The sequence below is a fragment of the Xyrauchen texanus genome, chromosome 9 (genome assembly GCF_025860055.1).
Source record: "Xyrauchen texanus isolate HMW12.3.18 chromosome 9, RBS_HiC_50CHRs, whole genome shotgun sequence".
NCBI classification, from domain to species: domain Eukaryota; kingdom Metazoa; phylum Chordata; class Actinopteri; order Cypriniformes; family Catostomidae; genus Xyrauchen; species Xyrauchen texanus.
Window position 1 is genome coordinate 46,192,111 of NC_068284.1, and position 25,448 is coordinate 46,217,558.

At 37.7% G+C, this 25,448-nt stretch overlaps 1 protein-coding gene across 2 annotated transcripts in view; it reads right to left on the reverse strand.

Moving 5' to 3' along the window:
• ranbp3b (RAN binding protein 3b) overlaps positions 1 to 25,017 on the reverse strand; it is a 46,434-nt gene extending 21,417 nt beyond the window's left edge. For both annotated transcript variants that reach the window (XM_052134258.1, XM_052134257.1), the window contains exons 1-6: positions 24,990 to 25,017; positions 6,221 to 6,276; positions 5,100 to 5,136; positions 3,183 to 3,269; positions 2,968 to 3,039; positions 140 to 205 (exon numbers count right to left, since the gene is read on the reverse strand). In XM_052134258.1, coding sequence (XP_051990218.1) covers positions 140 to 205; positions 2,968 to 3,039; positions 3,183 to 3,269; positions 5,100 to 5,136; positions 6,221 to 6,276; positions 24,990 to 25,011 — 340 coding nt within the window. In that variant the 5' untranslated portion in view covers positions 25,012 to 25,017. The remainder of the gene's footprint in view (positions 1 to 139; positions 206 to 2,967; positions 3,040 to 3,182; positions 3,270 to 5,099; positions 5,137 to 6,220; positions 6,277 to 24,989) is intronic.
• Between the last annotated feature and the right edge of the window lie 431 nt (positions 25,018 to 25,448).

A 25,448-nucleotide genomic window follows, 5' to 3' on the forward strand; every position in this document is an offset into this window, starting at 1 on the left:
GCACAAAATAACATTTTAAAGAGAAACTGAAAGAGGAAGTTTAAGGTCATACTTTAGAACTTCTCAAAATATAGTGATCCACTTAAGGGCATAGGGTCATCACGTATTGCATATGCGTACAGGAATGAGTTGATCTTACCAGCGCTGGGGGCCTGACCATGAATCAGAGTTGGAGGTTTCAACCTAAACCCAACAGGCTTCTCCTCTGAAACATAAACATTAAAGATACTAAACCAAACATCTCTTACGCAACACTAGATCAAATATCCCGCATAAAACAAACACACAGAGTTCATTCGCATTTGAACACAATATTGACTCGGAAAGGGATTGGTGATATGCCAATGCGCCTTGCTGAATAAGAAATTCTGATTTCACAACAAGACAAACTGTAAAGGGGTCGCACACCAGACACGTCTGGCGGATGACACACAGTGTCCTAAAATTTGAAACAATTGTTTTTTTATGAATGTACGCATACCAAGCTAAGACTTCAGAGGCTGTTATGGGCTGCCGCCATCTTTTGCCCAACCAACACGCCTTGTCCTATCTGCGATGCTCTGGTCTGGTGTGCGACTGGCTTAAGATCGTCAAACATGATGGGAATGTTCTAGACTGCCTAAAATGTTCCCTTTTACATTTTAAACAACATCAGATTGTAACCAGAAAGCAACGTGATAAAGCGTCCAGTAAGAATGGGCTAAATATAAAGTTATTGATTATAATGATCAAAATATACATTTTTTTTTATTTTATGGAAACGTTGAAGGGGGGGGGGGCACACTCAAAAAGGTCCTTTAGTCTGAAAACAATGTCCAAAGTAAAGGTAGGCTTATCACACATTTGATACATTTTTAATTTGTATTTCTCATTTGAACATTGATGACAACTATTATTACAAAATAAGTTGTCCACAATTATTTATTTATTTGTTTATTTTTACACCTTTTGCCTTCAGTAGCTAATTTAAAATGGTCCTGGGGATTGACAAATAAGTACAACATTTCCAGGGTTAGCCCCACCTAAAGTGAAATCTGACTGGTCCAAAAACTCTTCCAAAAGTTGAATATTAAATATCAAATATATCGACGCCAATTTCGACACTGCAGCAAAAATATGCTAATATTATAATGTGCTATTGAACACACCAGTTTTTGTTATTTTTAATAATTATAGTCTAATCATCATTATTATTTTCCAGAACATTTCATTTAAAGTATAATTTATTTTCATCATCAAAATTGTGTCTAATCAATACATTCTTAATCTTTTAAAAGTGAAAATAGTTATAACTATATTAAAAACTATTCAACATGTAATTGCCAAACTTTTATTCAACAGCGGTCTTGATTGTGATATTTTGATTAATTATTAATATTAATGTTACATCGAATATTACATTTTACCATATTTACTATATTTTTATTCAATTTCAGGCATCTAGATTTTATTTTGAATTGTGTTTTTTGCCGGATAAACAGTTTTGCGTCACGGCACACAGTGTGATCAATGAAGACTTAAGTCATGTCTGAAATCTCATCTCGGTTCTCGAGTCTGACAAATGAAACCTGGGACACAGATTTGGAGTGTCTGTATTTTAGATTACTGCCATTTGTGTATGTGGTCATTTTTAGATGTCATGTTTTAAATTGTATTGCTGTGAAGTGCTTTTGTCTACTCTATTGTTTTAAATGCAATATAAATAAAGCTGAGATTAAAGTGCAAACGCTGTGATTTAATTATATAAATATATAGTTTAATTGTGCTGCGTGGTTCACAGTAGATTAGTGCTCTGCTGTGTCATCTTATACAACGTGAATGATTCTCAATGTCTGAGGAGTTTCGAATGGATGAGCGGTCGGATTTAAGTATGCAGCTCTTCCACACTACGATTGCACAATTTAGCGGTTTAATAAATCACACTAGGACATGTCACAATATTTATTTGATTGTCAATTTCAGTGTACAAGGAGTAACAGAGCACGCATTCAAAATAAGCGTGTGAGCATTTTAAAGCAGCTGTATGTCAGTAATACCGCTCGCTGGTACCGGAGAGAGTTGGTACTGCAGAAACACTGGTATCATTACATCTTTTTTATTTTATCATCATCTTGGTACCGGAGTACCGGCACTTTTGACAACACTACTGGAAACGAACAACTGGGATTTTCTAGCAATTTTGTAGTTGAGTACTTTAAAATGTCAGTTAAAAAGTATGGCATGCACATTAAATGTACATTTTGTTATTATTTACAAATAATGATCAAAATAAGCCAACTTCAACAAACTATGCTATTGTTTTGGGGGGGAATTAAATTAACAATATGCAATAATAATAATAATAATAATAATAATATTTATTTTTAAACACCAGTACAACATTTGGACACACCATATTAAAATTCAGAAAAACAAGAGGTGAATTTGGGCTTTTTGTAAAATGCACTAATCCCGTATTTGTATATTTAATGCACATAACGGTCTGATGAGCTTCTGAGTTTCTCGTACCGCTTCATATTTCCTTTACACCATAAACACAGATCCTCATCAGTTGGTCGGCACGACTCCAACAAGAACTTACTATCAATAGTGTAGAATTTAATATGAATCAATATATTACATGTATTGCCACAATTTGCTTGAACACAAAGATCCCATCATGTCTCCTCTCATCAAACACCTGGATGAAACACATCCACAGCGCCCCCCAGTGGACTCAATTGTAACTGCGAGAGTTGTTGAGCGATCCAGAGGGAAACTACTGAATAAGTCAGAGTTGCACACGGTATTCAAATGCAAAGAAAAATCAATTTGCGATATACAAGCAGTGCACTTAATAGTTGACTAGCCGTTGCAGAACAATTTCCCGATTAGTAGATTACTCATGCACATCCCAGCTTGACACTTGTAGTGCCACTTAACACTTACAGTACAGCTGCTTGATAAAGAACGATGGCTTGTTCTTACCTGGCTCAGAATCTGAATTACCAGTTGGAGACTGGCATAAACTTGAGGGCATGAAGATATTATTCTTGGGAACTGCAGCAGAAGAGAAAAAGAGAGTGGATTAAATTAGCAGTTTGATGAAAAAACAATGTGAAAAGCCAAACATTTGGCATCCACACCGTTCAAAGCAAACGGCGCTTTTCCACAGCAGTGACACGGATTACAGTAAAAATCACCTGAATGTGACGGGGGAAACTGGGTCAAAGATGAGGTCCTCTCTCTTTTTACCGGAGGACAATACTCGCCATCATCCCGATCAGAATCTGGAGAGGGGAGGATACAATCACAGAGAGAGACCAATCAGACACAAAAAAATGACTGAATTTATGAAAGATAGCCATGTCCATCAGTTAAGCTGTTATCATTGGCCACTTCACAGTATTACTGTAATTACGAGCTGACAAATCCAAGGCTCAACTCTGAGCCATTCACGTCTGCAGACTTCGAAAATGTTTCTACGGCAATGCTCGTAATGCCAAAATAGACCCATGTGCAGCTTTGGTTGGCAATACTTCATTGCTACATTAATTCACCTTTATATGTTCTTGCTAAATGTTTGCAAGGAAGCACATCAAGTAACTGGCTACAATAAAATAGCATCAAATATATGTGCAGAAGTAGCGACATAGCTACCTTTAACCAAGGCTCGACATTAAGCTTTCCTGGGTAATCGTTTTTCAGAAAACTGATTAAAACTGAATAGAACTGATAATTTATTAGTCAAAGTACTTAAATGACAAAGTGCTGCACAACAGAGCATCACAAATGTGAGAAATTGCTTATATAATACAATTACTATTGATTTCTTAGTACTAGTAGAGTGAATATTACATAACTACACAGTAGTGATATATCTATCATACTTATTTCCAATTTTAATTGAGCTTTTATTTTGGCGCTAGCTTTTATTTTGAAGTCCTGTCTGTTTCAGTGCGTTTAAGAAGATAGCTTCACACTTCCTGAAAAGCAGGTCGCTACATGACCCAATCCTATTTTTTTAAACCACTTATTAAATCGCAAAAGGCAGCTATTTAATGAAATCAATAGAGGTGTGAATCTTCACTGGCCTCACGATTCGATTACGATTCAAAGGGTAACGATTCGATAATAAAATGATTCTCGATAAATCTTGTCCTTCAATATCTTTCTTTTTTCAGTTTCTTCTAATTGCATTTTTTACTCTCTATTTTTTCCCAATTCAGCTTTTTATTTAACAGCGGTTTTAAAATGTAAAAGTTAAATGAAAACATCACCGACATCTCCCGAACAGCGCCATTATTTTCTTCTGTGTTTTCCCCCCTTGTGTGCAAATCAGTGCAATATGGGTGCGAGCTCATCTTTAATGTAATTTGTTGGCTTCTTATCACAAATAAACTCTCCCATTGCTATGTGCGTGGGTTTGGGAAAGAATGTCGGGATTGTAGTTTCATTCGGGCACAAATGGTCATGTGGTCGATACAGCTGGTCGTGTTTGTGCACTTGACTTGCGTCTTTGTTTATACATCCGTCTTTGGCGTGATTTAAACTGAACTCAGAATCGATTCTGATTCTTTTGAGAATCGATTGAGAATCGTTCCTGATTCTCAAAAGAATCGATTCAGAATCGTTCCTGATTCTCTAAAGAATCGATTCAGAATCGTGCCTGATTCTCAAAAGAATCGATTCAGAATCCTTCGAGTATGAATCGCGATGCATCGCTGAAACCATTTTTTCCAACAGCTCTAGAAATCAACATGTAGTCTGTATCCCACACTACAAAGTGAATTAGTGCTAAGCTTGCTGTCATCTGATGCAAACAAGGTGCATGATGCTCATGATGGTGTTTTCCGTGTATGAATAAATGAGCTCTATAAGTTATGAGCACTTTGTGCCTTTATGTTTGCACATAAACGTTCACAAGCACTCACATTTGAAGCGTGCAGCACATGCAAACTAGCCTTTGCCGTTTAATAATCACAATTTTAAAAGAATGATATTCGTACATGTGATGTTTCGTTTTTTGCGTATTTTTTTGAGCAAAAGAACATGAACACGGTATCAGACCCGGGGACAATCCTAATTCACGAGTCTAACTGTAAAGTCTGCAAACTCACCGTCTCCATCCTCCGCACTCGACCCATCTGCAGATCTCTGGAACGGAGGAAAAATTAAAAACAACATTACAAGTCAAACAAAGATGGACTACATTACAGAGAAACAAAGTCTACTGGAAACAACCATTTTTGGACCGCATTTTAAACAATTTCTGATCATGAACAAAAACATCCTGTTATTTAGTTCAATATGCTTATTTTACTTCTGGAAAATCGTGTTTTGAAAATGATTTGCATCAGTATTAGTCAGATGGCATATGAAACCTCTCACTACCAGCCAAACTAACCAGCTGAGTTTGTGAATTTTCTTTCCAAAGCAGAAATTTGGCAGGTGTTGGCTGATAAATTCATGTACTGTCCGAGCATTTATTGTAAAACGTCCATTTTGTTGTTGTAATAAAATACAAACCTGTGCACTTTCTAGATTAATTATTTCCCAGTAAGTATTTTTACTACCCAGATAATACTCTCAGGTTGTTATTATTAGAAGTAGCTGACCTGTTCATCAACTTCTTCCTTCAATGACTCACAGACCAGCTGTTATGGGTAATATAAGCAAAAAGTTTAGCTAGTCTTGCCAAACTGATTCCCGCTAAAAAATATAATTTCTTTGCTGATTTACACATTATGTGGGGTGAAAGAAATTGAATACAATTTCAATGCTGCAAAAAATTATCCAAATTATAAATTATAGATTTTAAGACATGTTATATGTGAGAATTTATGGGTGTCAACAGTATCTAGTTTAGCCTAGGTTTCTAGTACAGAGATATGAAAATCCACCCTCATGTTTTTCCAAACCAATATGACTTTCTTCCACAGAATAGGCTACAAAAACAAAGAGAATGCTGCTTTTTTCCACACCATGAAATTGGATGGTTATTTATATAGTCAAGGGTCAAAAATGACACAAAACACCATAAAAGTCTCACAAATACAATTCAAATAACTATATATGCACTACAATCTAAACAAGTGGGCTGGGCATTGTGCCTAACATCTCCGTTTGTATTCCATGGGAAATGAAAGTATTACAGGTTTGGAATGACATGAAGGAGAGCAGCCTATATGATCTTTATTTTTGGGTAACTTATTCCTTTAAATAGTTGAAGCAGACAAACCTTCTGTGCTTTGTCCTTTTGAAACACAAACACTGGAGGAGCTATGGCAGGCTTCTCTGCAAAAGGGAAAAATGGAAAGAAAATAAGAAATCTGACTTACAATCCCTGTATACCTTACAAAAGCATGTATATTACACTGCAATTCAATGGCAAGTTGTTTTAAAAGCATGAGAAAACCAGTGCTAGCATTTTCGGAAACACACGCGCATGTTCAGCACACACACACCGCCTGTCAATCAAACGTGCAGCTTATGTGCTCTGGATTGCTTTCAACAGCAAAATAAGAATACGAACTCTCTAATAAGTGACACAAGCCTTGGCTATCACAAATATAGCCATGTATATAGTTTTAATCAGTCTGCTTGTCCGGTCAATCAAGCTAAATTATCTTTCACTTGCCCCTTCAAAAATTCACTTGTCCCGGACAAGCGTTAATATCGAGTCCTAATTAAATACTGTATTCAACATTCTCCGACAACAATTATTTCTTATGCAGTATAGCTCCTAAAGTAAACATATGTCGTTTTAAAGGAGTGTAAAGGGATCAATGGAAAGGAGGAGGCGAGAACCGGCTTGACAACATAAATAATAGTTTAATAATAAACTGAAACGAAGGACAAACACACACATGACAGACATGTCCGTAAACGATCTCTCTCTCCCGCACGATCCTCTGCAGTCGACCTTTATCCCTCTCGAAGGCTTGATTAGCCCAATACGGGACCGGGTATCACGACCCGGCCCAGCCCTCCGCCCTGCCACAAGGAGTTTTAGATATTATTTAGATGTATTTTCAAAGATGAAAACAAGATATATTTTGTTCCAGTGTAGAATGGGCTACACACTCTCACCTTTATGTTCACTTCAATCCATCTTAACTCACAAAAAACAAACTTTCTCTTCTTAATAGAGCTTTCTTCATGATATGATACACACAGTGAACGATTCACTACATCATGAGCAATCACGTTATAATCCAGCTGCCGAAAGTGCACACGAGTGTTCATCAGCCAGGAGAAGATTCAAATCTCTTTTCCGGTCACTCCACGCAACTCAGATGCGGCGCTGACCGCACAGAGAAATGCCAGTTTCAGAGTTTATTTTCATAACCCGCTTCCTTATTATTTGAACTTTAACAAAGGATGCTTTAAAGCTATAATGCCAGAGTGTTGGATTGCAAAACAGAATGCGGCACAATAATAGTTATCTCGATTATCTTGTTTTCATAATCGTTGGAAGACAAAATCGTAATTGAAAAAATAAGATTCATCGCCTAGCCCTACCGTTTTGCATAGACCATTTTCACAAGTATCAGAAAGAGCAGGGAGCGCCCACAATATTTTATATGGGCAAGTCCAAAGTAATGAGTCTCTTTTAATAACAATATAAGACAACGTCTCCTCACGCAGAAGCACCTGCAGCTCGAGAAAGTCCGAAAAATTGAGAACAAGATGAAAAGGAGTTCATGCAAGTCAGGAAAATAGTGAAGAATTTATGAAACTGTAAAAATAAGCATATGTAATGAGTATTTTTGTGTTTCATTGTTCATATACGTTTATTGTTTAATAACATAATTTGTACCATTAACAGGTATTTACATTGATTTGTTGAACATGTGTTAAAAACCGGTACGGTCTCTTTAAGACGGCATTTCTGTAAAGTGTCTGTAAATGAGCGCATGATAATGAGACTCGAACGGCCATATCATATCTGTCCTATACATGATTAGAATTGGCTTCGATACTGAAGCTTTTAGACGGATCAGGTATCGGTCCGACGAGCCCTATATGGTGTGTTAGTCATGCTTGTTATTGTCAAGCTCCAAAAATAACAAAAGCAGCATAAAAACACAATTAAAGTAGTTAATACGACTCGTGCATTTTTTTCAAAGCCACTTGAAGACGTGCGATAGCTCTGTGAATCACAAAAGGCTGATTTAAATAAGTAAATATATAGTATGCAAAGCACCAGCGCGTTAGTGAATGCTTTGTTGACAAAATCACGCACAGGCTGGTGATGCACTCGTGGCTATTTTTAGCCTTCACAGAGGTGCGCAATATTCGAGCGCTACTCAATAACAGCATCTCAGATGTAGATGCTCAATAGTTCACTTATAACATGCATTTAGAACGGCATTGGAGGTGCATTTTAGCAGAATTTGAATAAGTGAATTAAACTAATGTGAACTTGCCTACAAACAGACACATACAGGACTTCCTGGAGAGATCAGAATGTCAAAATAAAAGCCTGAGGGTTTAAAAAGAGCACAATTAAATATATTACTGTTGTATTTAAAATTAAAAGTCAATAATAATAATAATAATAATAATAATATTGATAACTTATTATTGTCATCATTAGTATTTGTTTACAATTTATAACAATATTTAAGTTGAATTAATAACTCTGTGAATGAAGTAGACTGATGTCTTACAACTAAATTGAACAAAAAAAAGAGATTTGAATCCTTTAACCTGTTGATACACATTTGTTCGCACTCTGGAGTGACGTCACTGCATACATTTAATATATAATTTACAGTCTATAAATGTAATTAATGTTAACAAATTATACATCTTGTCCAAGGTCTAAGGGTTCAACATTGATATCCGATCTCTGTTTCACGATAGCAATGCTCCAGAAACAGGGATTGAGTTATATGTGCCAGGAGTACAAATGAAAACATGCAATATCAAAACGGGACTTTTATTATGAAAATGCGATCGCCAGATGAATCCAGTTCAACACACTTGAGTCAATCGTCCATGACAAACGTTCATTGAAAAACATCCAATAGCACTTTTTGTCCATAAAAGTGATATATCTGAGAAATATTGATGTATTACACATTGTTTACATGAGAGCTCGCTAGGGCTGGGACGGTTACCGCATTACCGCAATACCGCGGTCACGTGACTCCAACCGCGGGTCTGAGCTTGTCACCGTCATCACCGCAAAAAAACAAAAACAAAAAAAAACATTGGCCTGCACATGTGTGCACGTTGTGTCTAATGACATGGATTCATTGATTCTAATGATATGGATTATGTCTAATGATATTAGCCTACATGGATTCAAGGTTTTCTAAACAAAACTTATCAAAATATGGAGCAAATCCGACCTTTCGCGAGTTGGGGAGCGCAATGTTCCATGACACATAATAACATTCCATTTGTATTAGAGATGCGCGGATGGGCTATTATTATTTAATCCACAACCGCATCACAAAACTCATCTGTCCGCACCAACGTTTTTTGATACATTTTCAAAACCGCATCCACGGCGCTGACTGTTTTAAGGTCTGAGCGATGCAAAGCGCTGCTGCCGCGAGGCTAGAAAGCTCTTGGCTGTTCTAGAAAGGAGACTGATCCAATGCAGCAAAGATATTTTAAAGGCTAAAGTCCCTAGTAGGCTATAGCCTATTGGTTATGTTGTATCCCCAGAATATCAGCAGTGAAGTCCGTTTCCGATTGGCACAGGGATAAAAATAAATAAATAAATAGTAACGCATCATCGGCAAACCTGACTACTAGGCTACTGTAGCCTAAAATTTTATCATTTTGTTTTGAATTTTGTTTAAAATGCATTTTAAGATTTCTATTTATTTCTCATGTCTGTGAGGCAGTAGGCCTAGCCGCGAATTTCGGTTCATTTATGAGACAGCTCACGCACAAGAGATCGCGATCGGCGCTTCCACGTCCTGCTGCTGATTATATGTCTGCTATATTTGCTTCTTATTTATTAATTCCAGGCAATTAGTTAATGAAACAGTGATTAAAATTAAGATACAATTTATACAAAACGAAATTTTAAGTTAAAGAAAGGCTTTCTACAAAACAAAACTTAATAAAGTGGTCAAAATCATGTCTGACCCATCTTCAATGAGAATGTATCTGAGAATAATCTTAAATAAGGAAATCTATACAGTGATTAGTTCATGCCAAATTACTGCTTGATGAAAATGTGACTATTTAAAATTGTGCTCGTTTTTTTCTTCGGATGTAGGTGACAATATTTTAAGTCTGTCTATCAAAAGCGACTTCTGATGTGTGCGCCAAAGTCTGTCGGGGGACTTCTCTGATCCAATGTAATGTATTTAATGCGGTTTACCGCTATACCGCGGTAATATCTTGCTTTTCAACCGCGGTTAGAAAAAATCCATACCGCCCAGCCCTAGAGCTCGCCTGAAAGAATTACCCTTCCTCATCGTTCTTCAACAAACTATGCAACCTGAGAAGCATTCATGTTGTAAAACTGTATATTAGACTCTATGTTTAAAAATAGCCGAGCAGTGCCTTGGAGATTGTGTTGAATTTGAGAAGGGGAGCCTTAATTTTACAGCGATTTACAGAGACAAAAGCTTGCTGGAACCTCATTTTTTGTTCGATCATCTTCAAATTTGAAACGTAACTTCGAATGGTCCCGTAATTACAAGCATTTCAGTTCAGGTATGTCATTTTCATGGTTTGTGCTCAAAAAGTGGGTGCGTATCAAAAGGTTATAGTCCAGATACAAGTTGAAACATTTTTGCAAAAATAAAACACTGGTTTCTTTTCTACTGAAGACTTGAATTACTGTTAATTTTGCTGCTACATTATCCAGTACACTAGCGAGGGTGAGAGACGAACGTCTCCGTGCGCATCAGCTGACAGAACTTTAAATTTCTCCCGCTCAGATTGGGTCTCTTCCGCGACTGGTTGAAGCGGATCTGACCGCACCGAGAATGACAGTTTTGGAGTTTGTGTTTATTTACATGTCACACTCCCGTATTATATGAACTTGAATCAAGGATGAAATAAAGATATATCGCCAAAGCTGTGATCTGTGTTTCTATCAGACACTCGAGCTGCAGCGCTCCTCTCATCTCGCGTGTCGTCATCGTCGTCGTTGTTGTTGTTTTTATATGATCTCAAGTTACGATAAATGACATCAAGCGACTATTTGACAACGGAATTTTGTTATTATTATCGCTGAGATTTGCAGTTACAAATGACAATCCACCGAGTGCAACGCTTGTTAGTGTTTTCCATGAAGACACCCTCCAGAGTTTTGTAGACTACCTGAGGCGGCACGAAATTTGACAGAGGCGGCCGCCTAGTAATTCTCGATGCAGGAAAAACCCTGCTAGCTAATAATAAAGTGTTTCTTAATAAGCTATACATTTATATTGAAATAATGTGTATTTAGAGGTTTGTTTCTTTACATATTAAAGAGTACTCCCATTTAGCTCCACACAATAAATGTAAAGATTTTCTAATCTGATTATGCAAAAAAAAAAAACAACACTGGTCTCGGATCGGCCGATACTGAGATTTCCGATATCGGAAGAGAAATAGTAGTATCAGTGCATCCCTAATAGAGAACAGAAAGGATATTAAGAGAGACATTATTCAATGACAAATTGGTTGCATACCGTAGATCTCATCTTGTGACACACATTACACGGAACAACATTTACTCTCACCGTGCAGTGAAAGGATCTCACTGATACATTTACCAGCCAGTTGAGAAATATATACATTTTTAGTCGCATAGCACGAAATTTGGTTACAAATGCAAGTGATTTCCTCTCATTGTAATGGAGGGTTGCGCATCGAGTAAAACATCGATTTATGGCTTTATGAATCAATATCGAACCACGCCAAAAAATATTAAAAATAAAAACATTTGCACAGCCCTACAAATTACCTCTCAAAATTTCAAAATTACAAAATTTCATGGAAAACTAAAAATTGCCTACTTCCTTAAATAAGTGTCCCCAGATATCTCACCGGTCTCTGTGACAGTTGTAGACTTTGTAAACAGCAAACAAAAATGCTACCACGGACCTCTGACATTGATGCTTTTCACCCGTCCATCATTTTGCTCATTCTTATTTGAAGTGCATCATTGAGGCTATGAATCATAATGTTTGTCAGTTGAGGCCGCTACTGTGCCACTGCTGAATTTGACAGCCACAGAAACAAACAATGCTGCTGTTTTGCTTGGTTTCTGACTCAAAATTATCTTTGGAGGATGGGCGTGGCTAATTCCACAGCTCAGTCATGTGATAGTTAAAGAAAGCTAAAATCGTCCATTTTTAACCAATAGTATTAGTACAGTGTCCATAAAAATTCTACACACTCCTGTTAAAATTGCAGGTTTTTGAGACGAATCAAAGATAAATCGTGTCAAAACTTTTTCCACCTTCAATGTGATGATGCAAATCAACCAAACTGAAGTGACCAATAAATGGAAACGTTTTAGGAAAATGAATAAATAGAAGACCTAAAATAACCTGGTGGCTGTGGCTCAGTTGGTAGAGCGGGTCAGCTGCCAATCACAGGGTTGGTGGTTTGATTCCCGGCCCACACAACTCCATATGCCGAAGTGTACTTGGGCAAGACACTGAACCCCAAGTTTCTCCCAATGGCAGGCTAGCGCCTTGCATGGCAGCTCTGCCACCATTGGTGTATGAGTGTGAATGGGTGATTGGGAAACCCAATCAAAAAGCGCTTTGGTAACCTCTAAGGTTAAAAAAAGCGCTATATAAGTGCAGACCATTTACCATTTACCAACCTGGTTGCATAAGTGTGCACACTCCTCAACTAATAATTGGTTGAAGCATCTTTTCCATTTAATACAGCAGCCAGACTTTTTGAATAAGTGTCTATCAACTTAGCACATCTTGATTTGTCAATTTGCACTCCTTCTTGCAAAAAAGCTCTAGATCGACTACTATTTGGCACCATAGATAACTCGTTCTATCTTGACTAGTGCCCCAGTCCCAAGTGAAGAGAAGTAGCCCCATAGCATAATGCTTTCACCAGCATGCTTCACCGTGGGTATGGTTTTAGTTGATGAACCATCTTTTTTGCACCAAACATACCTTTTAAAATTATGGCCAAAAACTTTTATATGTTTCATCAGACCATAAAACATTGTTACATGGTTCTGGGTGATTGGATATACATTTTGGCAAAATTGCTTCCATCTAATGGCTTCCATCTTGCCATCCTACCCTATAGCCCAGACAAATGAAGAATACAGGATAATGTTGACTCATCCAGGGAGTGACCAGCACTTGCCAGATATTCTTGCAGCTCCTTTAAATGTTGCTGTAAGGCTCTTGGCAGCTTCCCTGATGAGTTTTCTTCTTGGGTTTTTTCATACATTTTTTGGTGCCCCGTTCTTTGGAATGCCATTGTGGCATCCACTTGTTGATGATGGCCTTCACTGTGTTCCATGGCACATCTAATGTTTTAGAAATTATTTTGTACCCCTCTCCTGACTGGTACGTGCACAGAATAACACCTGCAAATCCAAATAACGACCATTGCTTTAGCAGTAAGATGCAACCAAGAAGATGCCACGTAAATCATACAGAAACAGCAGATTTTTATTCAGGGTTAATCAGCACCACTTAATTGATGACCGGATGATTATAGTTACTTTTGAATAAGAGTTTGAATGCAACTGGTTAATTCCACACAGTCACATGCCCCATTATAAAAGGGTGTGCACACCTATGCAACTAGGGCAGCGTTTCTTAAAAGGATTGTAAGCCTAATTAGATTGTTGAAACCATTGGCGCCAATGGTCAACGCAACCGACTTAAGCTTTCGATGCTTTTGAGAAACACAGCCCAGGTCATTTTTCTTTTATTAAAAGTTTCTATTTGAATGTTCCTTGAATTTTGTTGGTTTTAATATCACATTATATATCTTGGATTCATCTTTTAAATCTCAAAAACCTGCAATTTTAATAGGGGTGTGTAGACTTTTTATAGACACTGTAGAACAAATTGTTAATGCTGTTTAATCGCTTAACCGTGTACATCCCTAGATATGACTAACAGCTTTCATGGTAAATTATGTTCTTTTAGTAATGCCTTAGTTTGATTTCACAAATCTAAAGTCAATGAAAAAACATCTAAAATGCATAAACACCAACAGGATCAAATCTGCAGGGTTTTTCTAGTAATAGGCAGATTCTACCAGGCCGACTGATTGCCCAATATTCGGACATTTTGAAATTATTAGCATAAGCTGATTGACATTTCCTCCTAATATGAATTCCAAAATCTACTTACAGCCATCTTAAAGGCTAATACACCTTTTCTGTTTACGGTTTTAAGTGCATTTTAGGCAAATAAGCACAATATGTTTCACATCAGCATTTTTGGACGATTTGCTGTTATTGTACTCTATTTTATAAAATGGATAGTCTCGGTTCAAGAATGCTGCTAGGTCAACAGAGTGTTCAAGCAGCTAAAACGTGAAAACAGAATTTAGAGACCATCTATTAACTTTAGTTGACATGACCAAACCTATTAATTTTCCTGATTAACTGAGGTTAGCAACAAGACTCATGCATCTTCCTTCCCTAATCTGTGTTCTCAAAGACAATTCTCAGTAGAAGTTCTTACTTCAAGCACTTGAAGTGACCAAGCCAACCAGTAAAGACCCTACAAACCCCTGGCACAATGGAGAGGTTTAAAATGAACGTCATGTTTCGTAAATAAACAAAGACACATGATCTAGCTGACAGTGTCTGATATTTTTAGCTGCATTACTCCTTACAGCGCCAAAAGCACTGAGTAATAAAACATATTCATAACTCCAATCCAAGAGTATAAACCTGTCAGATTGAATCCATGATGATGTGGGCTGTGAACCAGGTCAAGTGGGATTAAAGGGATAGATCACACAAAAATTTAAATTCTGACATCATTTAATTACCCATTTAATTAGGATTAGGGGCTGTCAAGCACCAAACAAAGTGCTATAAAGCATAATAAAAGCAGTCCACAGAAAAATAAGCAAAAATATATGCAGTTACAATAAGGCTCTTACAATAGAAGTGAATGGGGCCAGTTGATAAAAGTTAAAATGCACATGGTTTTAAATGTATAGCCACAATATGTAAACATTGAGTGTTAACATGATTTTAGGGTAATATAAAAGGCATTACGGCATTATGTCACCATGATAATGAATATTAAGTACTCTAGAAAGGGCCAGTTTGATTACACGAAATTCATGTTAACACCTGTGATGTTTACGTGCGCTTACTTAGGCCGACATAACACAATATAATATAGCAAATAACAAACATAAAATTGCTAAACAAAAATGGTAATATATCAGTTTATTCTGATTTCTGTTTAGTCATCAAATATTAGTAATTAATTTGCACCTGAAGAAATTGTTAATATATTAGGATGACGGAAATAACAGTACACAAAATAGTCCAGCAACCATGGATGGCATGTCCACGTTAGCAATCACATTTACTCCAAAATACAGAATCAAACCAATTGTGCATACAGAGCAAAGTGAATAAGACATTTACTTAAAGCACACGTGAAGTACTTTTACCTTGAACCAGACTGTTTAGCAGAGACGGGCCACTTCTATTAAAATGAATGGGAGAAATTAAAACGCCCAACTGCAGCCAACAGTCAACGGATGTAGAAAGGTAGTCCACCTTACAGGTAAAAGAGCCAATCACCTTTTAGATACAGACATCGCATGTCAATCAACTCGAGAACATGCATGTGCATCAGCTATAAAAGCTTGGAAACGTTCTGTTTTTATGCATAATCTGAGGTAAAGCAGTACAATTTATGATATCAGTGTTGTCAGATTTTACTGCTGATTTGAAATATGTTCTTTGAATGTAATCTTGACCAACCGTTTTGGAGATTTTGGTCTTTCCCCATTCAAGAAGATAGGACCTTAACTAGCATGACTTGAAATAGTCTTCCGAGAGCGTTCCAAACATGGCCGACAGTGGACTGACTTGCTAGAAAGACTTTGGTTGCACTCACTACCGCAAGCAGTAGCAATCTCCTGACCGTTTAAACAGCCTGAATCGCCTGCCTGGATTGTGACCACTGACCATCATGATTTGTGAAATCAGAGGAACATCCTGAAGTTTTGATTCTGGCTGATGCAATACACGCTTCAGAGGAAGATATTAGATGAGCACTCGATGGGAAGAAAATGCTGGATTTTCATGAGGTTCATGAATAAATCTGTTTAAATGAGATATCTGCATGTTTGCAAATTGTCTGTAATAGAAGTTTGATTGATATTTGCCTTTTATCACTAGAAAATAATGTTTAAATTGACAGGGAACTGTTGAGGTGAGGCTGATAGATTATGTGCTTTAGAGGTAAATGAGTGCTCCAAAGGATGCTGGAGATGCTCAAGTTGTGTGAGGTTGGTTTATTACATTTGCTTAAATGAGATATGTCCATTTTTGCAAACGGTATATGATAATAGTTTTATTGATATTTGTGTTTTTATCATTAGACAAGACAGTTAAAAGAAGTCCAACTGTTGAGGAAAGAGAGGGAGAATGAAACAGGCGAGCACTTTATTATTATGAGCTCAAACGCGTCTGCCGCGGCACTGATATTCGGACCGTTTAAATGACACCGTGTTACACACCTGTCTATTATTGTAGTAACACGATTGCACGTAACAACAAAACGAACCGTGACTGGTCGTTTACATGTCTCAGTCGCTTCACATGCAAGCAGGCGATTCTTGGCGCCATCAAGAATCAAATCGGCCAAACTGGAAAATGCAGATAATTAAAAAGTCAGCATATCGGCCGATTTATCAGCCTCTGCGATACATCGGATGACCACTGGTTGATTACCACAAAAAATAATTGACTCATCCCTCCTTTTCTTAAAAAAAAAAAAAAAAAAAGGAGGGATGAGTCACCTCACCGATAGATAGATAGATAGATAGATAGATAGAGAGAGAGAGAGAGAGAGAGAGAGAGAGAGAGAGAGAGAGGGGTAAATGTATATATACATAGGGCTGCTCGTTGCACAATAGTCTTTGTCTCTTCAGACATATTTCTCGACACAACTTTAATAAAGTGCGGTCGCACACTGAACGTGTCTGACAGACAACATGGTGCATTCTAAAATTAAAATTCAAAATGTTTTTTTTTTTCCTACAAAATGTACGCACACACCACAAACGCTCAGCGTCAACCTTCTGCAGTGATCTACAAAAATATATTTCAGTGATTTACCATACCTGGACATAAGGTTACTAAAAGTAACATGAAACTTACTAGAGGTTATGACAAATATGTTCTCTGCTACAATCTATGCAAAAAATGCAATAACATTATATATATATATATATATATATATATATATATATATATATATATATATATATATACACATTTTAAATGACCTCAAGTCCACAAGAGGGTGCAACGAATACATTATAATCCAAATAACATTCTGACTTTCTAACATGCCAAGCTAAATGAACAGAAAAAAACTTCATTAACAGTTCTGTTCATTTTGTGTTGCGCTGGCAAGCAAATATGCACATCTGCAATTTTTTTATCAATATTGTCCTTTTATATTAAAACAATGAGGCCTTCAGTGTTTCTCTTGTAAAACTTGCCTCAAGCTTGTAAAGAATGAGAGAACAGAGTAAACAGTTCTTTAAGTTTTTCAGCAACAGTAGCAATTAAACATTAAAACAATTATAATATAAAACATAAAAAAGTAACAATGCAAAATTAAACTACTTAAATATTTGACATTCTTTACTGTGTGATTATTAGATAGATATTAATACTGATTTGATGCAGTAAGAATGCCTGAATGCAGAGTCTCGTGCAGGAGTGCTGCATTCAAATCAAGACACAAGCGCCTTGCTTTGATCACCTTTCAAAGGCATGCCATGTGACGGGAACGTTAATATACATTGCAGAATCGTTGTCAATTACAAATGAGTTTGCGTGGGTGTCTGAATCGAGATCTTTTTACGATTAATCGGGCAGCTCTAATGAACATTAGGGCTGAAACGATTAGTCAACATTATCGACAACGTAGACAAAAAGTTTCCGTTGATGAATAGTCGTTTGATCTAATTTAACGTAACATGGGATCACATTAAACTCTACTGATGACGCGTGAGAGCAGCACTGCAGATTAGTGTTGTCTAAGGTACCGACTTCGGTACCAAGTCGGTACTGAAATTTAAAAAATGTGACGCTTTGAGCGCTGTTGAGCGGAATCGTAAACACCTCTGATTGGCCATTGTGTTCACGCGCTCATCGGATATGTCTGCGATTGGCTACAATGATCAGTGCTTCAAAAACATGTTGTAAATATACATCAATGACGCTCTTCACCGAGTGCTTGCACAGATACACACGGGAGCGTTTGAAAGCAGGACCGGTCCGCTGATAGACGGCTGCTTGTGACCAAATGCTCCCGTGCGTTGATCATTGTAGCCAATCACAGACATATCCGATGAGCGCGTGAACACAATGGCCAATCAGAGGTGTTTACGATTACGCTCAACAGCGCTCAAAGAGTCACATTTTTTAAATTTCAGTACCGACTTGGTACCGAAGTCGGTACTTTTGACAACACTACTGCAGATTGCGCCTGACTGAGGAGAGGATGAATTACACAGATCACAGTCCAGATGAACTCTAAACTTTCCAAAACAGCTTCAGGTGATGTAGATCCCAAAGTATGAGGGAATAATACAAAAATACAAAATAAGTAAATACAGAAGCTCTCTCGTTGTGGAATAAGCAGAGCCCGAACTGCTGCTCCACTGAAGCAAAATTTGCATGTTGAGCCTCTTTAAATGAAACACCAAGTGTTAAATCTTTAATGTAGTTATATTTATAAAAGTTCAAATAATACAGAAGCAGGTCATGTAAATAACTACAAACTCCGAAACTGCCATTTCTCTGCGCGGTCAGCACCTCTTCTATGAGTTGCGTTAATGTCCCGATCTAATGGGGAGAGACTGAAACTGCACCCGGCTGATGCACTCTGTCACGGGACGCTCATCCCTAGAGTTTGCATGCTAAATGCAGCTAGATTATAACGTGATGGCTCGCAACTTATTGAATCATAATATATATGTCACTGTGCATTTCTTATCGTGAAGAAAATTGGCAATACGCAGCTTTATTAATAAGAGAGATTGTAAATTGTTTTTTAGTGAGTTAAAGATGGATTGAAGTGAACAGAAAGGTGAGAGTCTTCACCCCATTATACACTGCAACAAAATACATTTAGGATTAGTTTTGGCTTGTTTTCCAATATAAATATCTAAAACTCATTTAAAACAACATATATTTACTTTAGCAGCTATACTGCAGAATACATTTTTTTATCTGAGAATGTTAAAGATATTAAAAATGCAAATATTTTAAAATATCTAAAAATCATTTGAAAAAATACACATTCACCTGAGAAGCAGCATATAAGATATTTACACTTTTAGAGAATAGATCTTGAATATAAGTATATGTTGTCTTAACTGCACTCGCAGAAGTGAAAAAATACACGTATATTTAAGATCTATTCTCTATAAGTAAGTGTAAATATCTTACTCTTGTTTTAAGGATTTGTAGATCATTTTAAAATGGAAAACAAAACAAAAATGTTTTTTTTTTTACTGAATTATATTTAATAAAAATTATTTTTCCTCTTTAATTCAGTGAACGTCATTTAGAGGTATTTTTAAAAAATGAATTTGTCCTCTTTATTGTTAGTAAGCACTTTTAATACAACCTTTCAATTCGAGGCACAAGCTGAATAATCGGTTAAGAGCTAATGAATAATCATTGCAATAATCGCCAAATAATCGTTAATCTAAGTAATAGTAAACCTAAATAATCGTTAGATTATTTGATAACCTAAATAATCATTAGTTGCAGCCCTAGTGAACATGCATCTTTCATATAGCCTACACGGTGCATTTCAGTCACAAATATGTCATTTTGTGGTTAGACAGCTTGAAAGAAAGACCACTTCAATGCTACATACAGGGAAATTGCAAAACATCTGCATTTCTAATAGTTCAGTTTGTGCCGTTACACCAGTTTCATACACTAACCTGCAAACTCAATGTCACTCTGTTCATTGTTGAAGTACCAAAACTTTAGTATCGTTGGACTGCAATCTCCTGCGTCACTTTAGCTCGTCCTGTGTGTGTGTGTAATCATGACTGCCTTCAGTAAATGGTATATTGCCCTCTTGTGGTCTCCCAAAGCCATTACATCAGACAGTTAAACAAGAGGCCGACTGAGTGTATTGTAATGCACGCAAAAGTCAGCTTCTAATTTAAATATATTGATGCCTAAAAAATATAGCAATAAAATAACGTGCCAATCAATGATCGATATTTTATGACATCCCTATAAACAATGTGTTAACATTATTCTAGTGTGATAAAATCACTTACTAACCATTTATGTGTAAAATTATAGCCAATTTTACAATTTAATTGCCGTGACACTGAAGTCGTCTTTATTTTGTCACACATTATATATATTTGCATATATACAGTGAAATATTTTTTTCCACATATCCCAGATAAGCTGGGGTCAGGGCACAGGGTCAGACATGATATGGCACCCCAGGAGCAGATAGGGTCAAGGGCCTTGATCAACGGCCCAACTGTGGCATTGTGGACAAAAAGCCCTCCGAGCTCACTTGATTTTCCCATTTGCGTAATGCCAAACATGTATGCCCTGACAGGTTCCCCATTCGCAGGAAATGACAATGCGAGCCCAGGAGAGACGCGATGAGCCGCTCTGTTTCTATGGAGATGACAGCATGAGAAGCATATTAAAATTATTATAAACTGCTCACGAAATGAACTCAAAGGTCTTTATTTAGTGTTCTGTGCAAATGAAGATTCGAGGGTTTAACCGGATGCCTTGAAAGCCGCATGAAAGTTAAGAAACTATGACAGGAATATATTGTATTCCATGAATGGAAGTAACCCGAGGCTGTCAGTAGATTAAACATTAATTGTGATTAATCTTATTGTTTGTCGTTAATAAAACTAATCTATCATGTTTGAATGTTTAATTTTGCTTTTAAATCCAATACTTTGTATATAGAAATGCAATGCATTCAGTTCTGTTGTATTACTTTTCTCTTTTAATTTATGAAACAATATGTAATAATACAAAATTACATAATTTATGCCAAAAATCAATAAAAGTTTAAACGTTTTATTGAACATAGACACCTGTTCTTCTGCTGCTTAAGTTAATATGTATAGCTATTTGTACTCTTAACATTAAATATAGCCCAAATATAAAAAACACTATATTTTTTTTAAAGTGGTCGCGGTCCCACAAATGACACCGAGTGTGAATATAAAAAGGACTGAGACCCTGAAACTGGTAAAGTGGACCAAAAAGACATTTAAGCCCACTTGCAAGGTCTCAGACAGTGTGAATGCAAAGACAACTAGGTCCTTTTCACTCAGTCCACTTAAAGGGGTCTGAGTTTGGTTCTTTTAGGGTGCGTTCACACTCGTAGTTTGGTTCTCTTGGTCCGGACCAAAAAAGAAAATGATACATTTAAGCTGCGTACACACTGCCAGCAACATCGCGCGAGACAGCGACACCATCCCATTCATTTTCAATGAGAGCACAGCGACTTCCGGCGACACGAGCTGTCGTGACCGTTGGCGACCAGATGTGGGCGTGTCCAGCGATGCGACAAAGTTGAGACAAGTTCAACTTTATTCAAATGAAGAGAGACTTACGGAAGCGACAGCCAATAGGAGAGAAGACGGGAGAGCTCACGTCATCCTTCTCTCTCTCTCAGCTCCTGCAGTAACGGAAAGATGGATGAAAGGCTAATTCTTGCTGTTAGCAATTTTCCAGTGCTCTATGATATGGATATGGTATATCCAGCCGCAGCTCTTGCACCAGCCAGTGGTACTTGCCATGCTGACTCGGAGATTGAATGGTTTTGTGGACCCAGAGAGATCGGCGTTTGCGTTTTCGCCGGATAAAGTCAGGATAAAGTCACAACCTGATTGGACAGCTTTTATGACGAACTTGCCGAACATCCAAAGCAATGCTGGCTGCTGGGCTAAATGCGCTCGTTGGATGTATATATGGTGGTATTTTTACCAGCTGAGAACAAACGAAGAGCTAATAAAATGTGTATAGGACTTCAAACAGCACCAGGAATTCCTCCGTTGCACACACAAATGAAGATATGCTGCAAGAACGGCGGTTCCGACGCCTGTACCGAACTATAATGGGCAACATAGCTCCAATGATGAAAAGAACCAGGTATGCTTGAGGTCAGTATTTGGCAAATTACTTCCTGTTTTTGGTCCGTTTAAACGTCTTTGGTCTATGTTGCGTTCATATATCAATCGCACCGCACCAGAGTTCGTTTGGAAGCGGACCGAGTCCCACTATTCTTTTGCGTTGTTCTGGTTTCACACTCACTTAATTCTATCGAACCCGGTCCATTTGCGTTCCTCTTACGTCATAACAAACACGCATGGTGAACACAACGTGACTCATCCATACGTTGTTATTTTGGTGCCATTATTAACCGCAGAGTGAACGACAACTGCGTATAGGTGCGCTTCGTGGCGTAACTCGTCAGATGTCCAGGGGACGGCGGCTTGCTGCTGCTCGCAAATGGTGTTTCTTAAGGAGACAGCTGATGGCAAGGAATTCATTTTCATCAACACTGCACGCTTACGCACGCTCATGTCCAAGGTGAAGTTATCGCCGCTGTCATCTCCTATTATACCCTATATTTATAACCTATAATAGTATTTATATACAGTATAATAAGGTGTATAGATAGACAGACAGTTTTTATAGTGTTGATTGTACTTGTATGTCATTGTGGTGTCATTACTTTTTTGAGACTTTCAGGAATGTGTGGATCCTCGTGTGTTGTCGATACTAATGATGGCGTCATCGGCTAAAGCGTATGCGCAGGTTACTTCCAGAACGAGTGCACACCCGAGTCCGAGTTGCTTTCACATTCACGCGAATGGCGCTACAGTTCCATTGAAACCGAACTCAGACCATCTCCTACAGGAAGTCTCAGGTTCGGTACCACGGTGCGCACCCTGGTCTGCACAATCAGCTTTCACCAATTTATCATGCGAACCGTGCTCTGTTTCCAGTTAAACTGCCAGTGTGAAAGCACAACTCATTTTGTATTCCAAGGAAGAATGAATGTAATGTGGATTTTGTAAAACATGAGGGTCAAGAAATCACAATTTTCAATTAAGGGTGAACTATTCTTTAAAAAACACACAAAGAAAGTCTTCTTTTTCCTTATTGCCTATGTGAGTGCTGTACTAATGATCTAAATTACATTTCCATGCCACAAGGTGTGCAAAATAACCATGCACATGTGCATCTGTAAACATCTGCCCTTCCCAAACAAATCACCATATTTCTCTCTCCATGCACATCACTATAATTAGGTCAAGAGTTGAGGCATTCAATGCACAATACACGATGGGTGATCTCACCACGCAGGGATGCTATTCTGGAGGACATTAGAGTCATTAAGGGGGGGGCAAATCATGTGTGCATTGGGTTGCATTTCACCTCGGGGCACGAGGAGGGTGGGCGTGCCGGCATTAGCACAGACAGCGGGCCCCGATGACGCCACAAGCCGCTTGATCAGAACCGACAGGCGGCTGGCTGCGGGAAGCAGTACCGCCACCTGTTTCGGCCTCATTAATCGATGCACCTATCAGACTAACGTCCATAAATGACAATGCATTAATAGCCAAAACCACGACTTGAGCAACTCACCACCCCACCCACTCGACACTTGCTTTCGTTTTTGTATTTTAGTTATATTTATACGGACCAGTGCATGGAACAGTATCTATACACATGTACAAAGACTATTAAATCATACATTAACTGCAAATATGAGCGATCCTGGCTGGCCAGCTAAAGATAAACTTCTAAGCTCATGAAAGCCTATTTACATCACAAGCCGCGATTAGAATAAAATAAAACGCACTATACAAGCACAACGCAGTCAAAGAGTGTCAGATTTAATAAAATAAAAAACGTATTCCATTGCATTGCATACAACACTGTCTAGTTAGAATAAGCTATCTCTATATTCCACCAATATGTAATGCTAAATAGCATGCAAATAATGCCAAATTAAGCTCAATACACAAATTCAATCGACATTGTTTTTGAACATGATATAACACACAGACGGTCAGTAGGCCACGATTAAAAATCAATCCTATGCGCATATAAAAAGCCCAATATGCATGACATTATTCAGTGTTTTGTTGTGTTGTGTTTATGCTGTGCACGCGCATGTTGCATGTGAGAACATTGGGTCAAGCGCGTGCGTTTCCACCCGCCTAAAAATTAAAAAAGAGAAACACACAGAGGCCAGTGCTCAGCCTGTTAGCTCTAAAACACACAAACTCACTCACTCTCGCTCTCTCTCTCTCACACACACACACACACACACACACACACACACACACACACACACACACACACACACACACACACTCACACTCACTCTCTCTCTCTCTCTCTCTCTCTCTCTCTACACACACACACACACACACACACACACACACACACAAACTCACTCTCTCTCTCTCTCTCTCTCTCTCACACACACACACACACACTCTCTCTCACTCACTCACTCACTCACTCACTCACTCTCTCTCTCTCTCTCTCCCTCCCTCCCTCACACACACACACACTTTCTAACACACATACACGAACGAACACTCACACTGTCAGTGAGTGGTTAGCGCGTGAAGCTAAAACAAGCTAAACATCAACATACATCCCGCCTCAGAGCTGCTTAAATTATAGACCGTGTCCAAAACACGCGTGATACTATAAAGATCACAAACATGGCGTGTACGGACCGCTGCGAAGGTTTATTAGCGTTGTTTTGCACGTTTCGTGGATTAACACGGTCGCTTACCTTCGTTCGCCAAGTCCGCCATTTTACTTCTCCGCGCACGCCCATAATGCACCGCTGCGCAAGTGCCTGTATTTCATACAACTTTTTTTTCTTTTCTTTTTTTTTTCTTCTTCAAAATTGTATTTATACAAACGAGAGTACATATAACAATTGTAAACACATGTTTAGAAAATTAAACATGTCAAGGGTATATGGGGGAAAAAATATATGTGAAAAAGAAGCAGTACAAATTATTTAAAATATTTAAAATTGTAGCTACATAATAAACAGTTCGATTTATACTTTTAGATATAGTTTCCAATATGTTTTAATTTCACTTTTAAATTATTAAAATGCAGGTATTGTATTTCAAACAACAGCTACACTTTGTAATAGATTTTCAAAGTCCATACGTTTAAAAAATTAAAATAAATAAGTATATTATAAATTGATTATTTTAGTCAAGTTTTACATCCACAA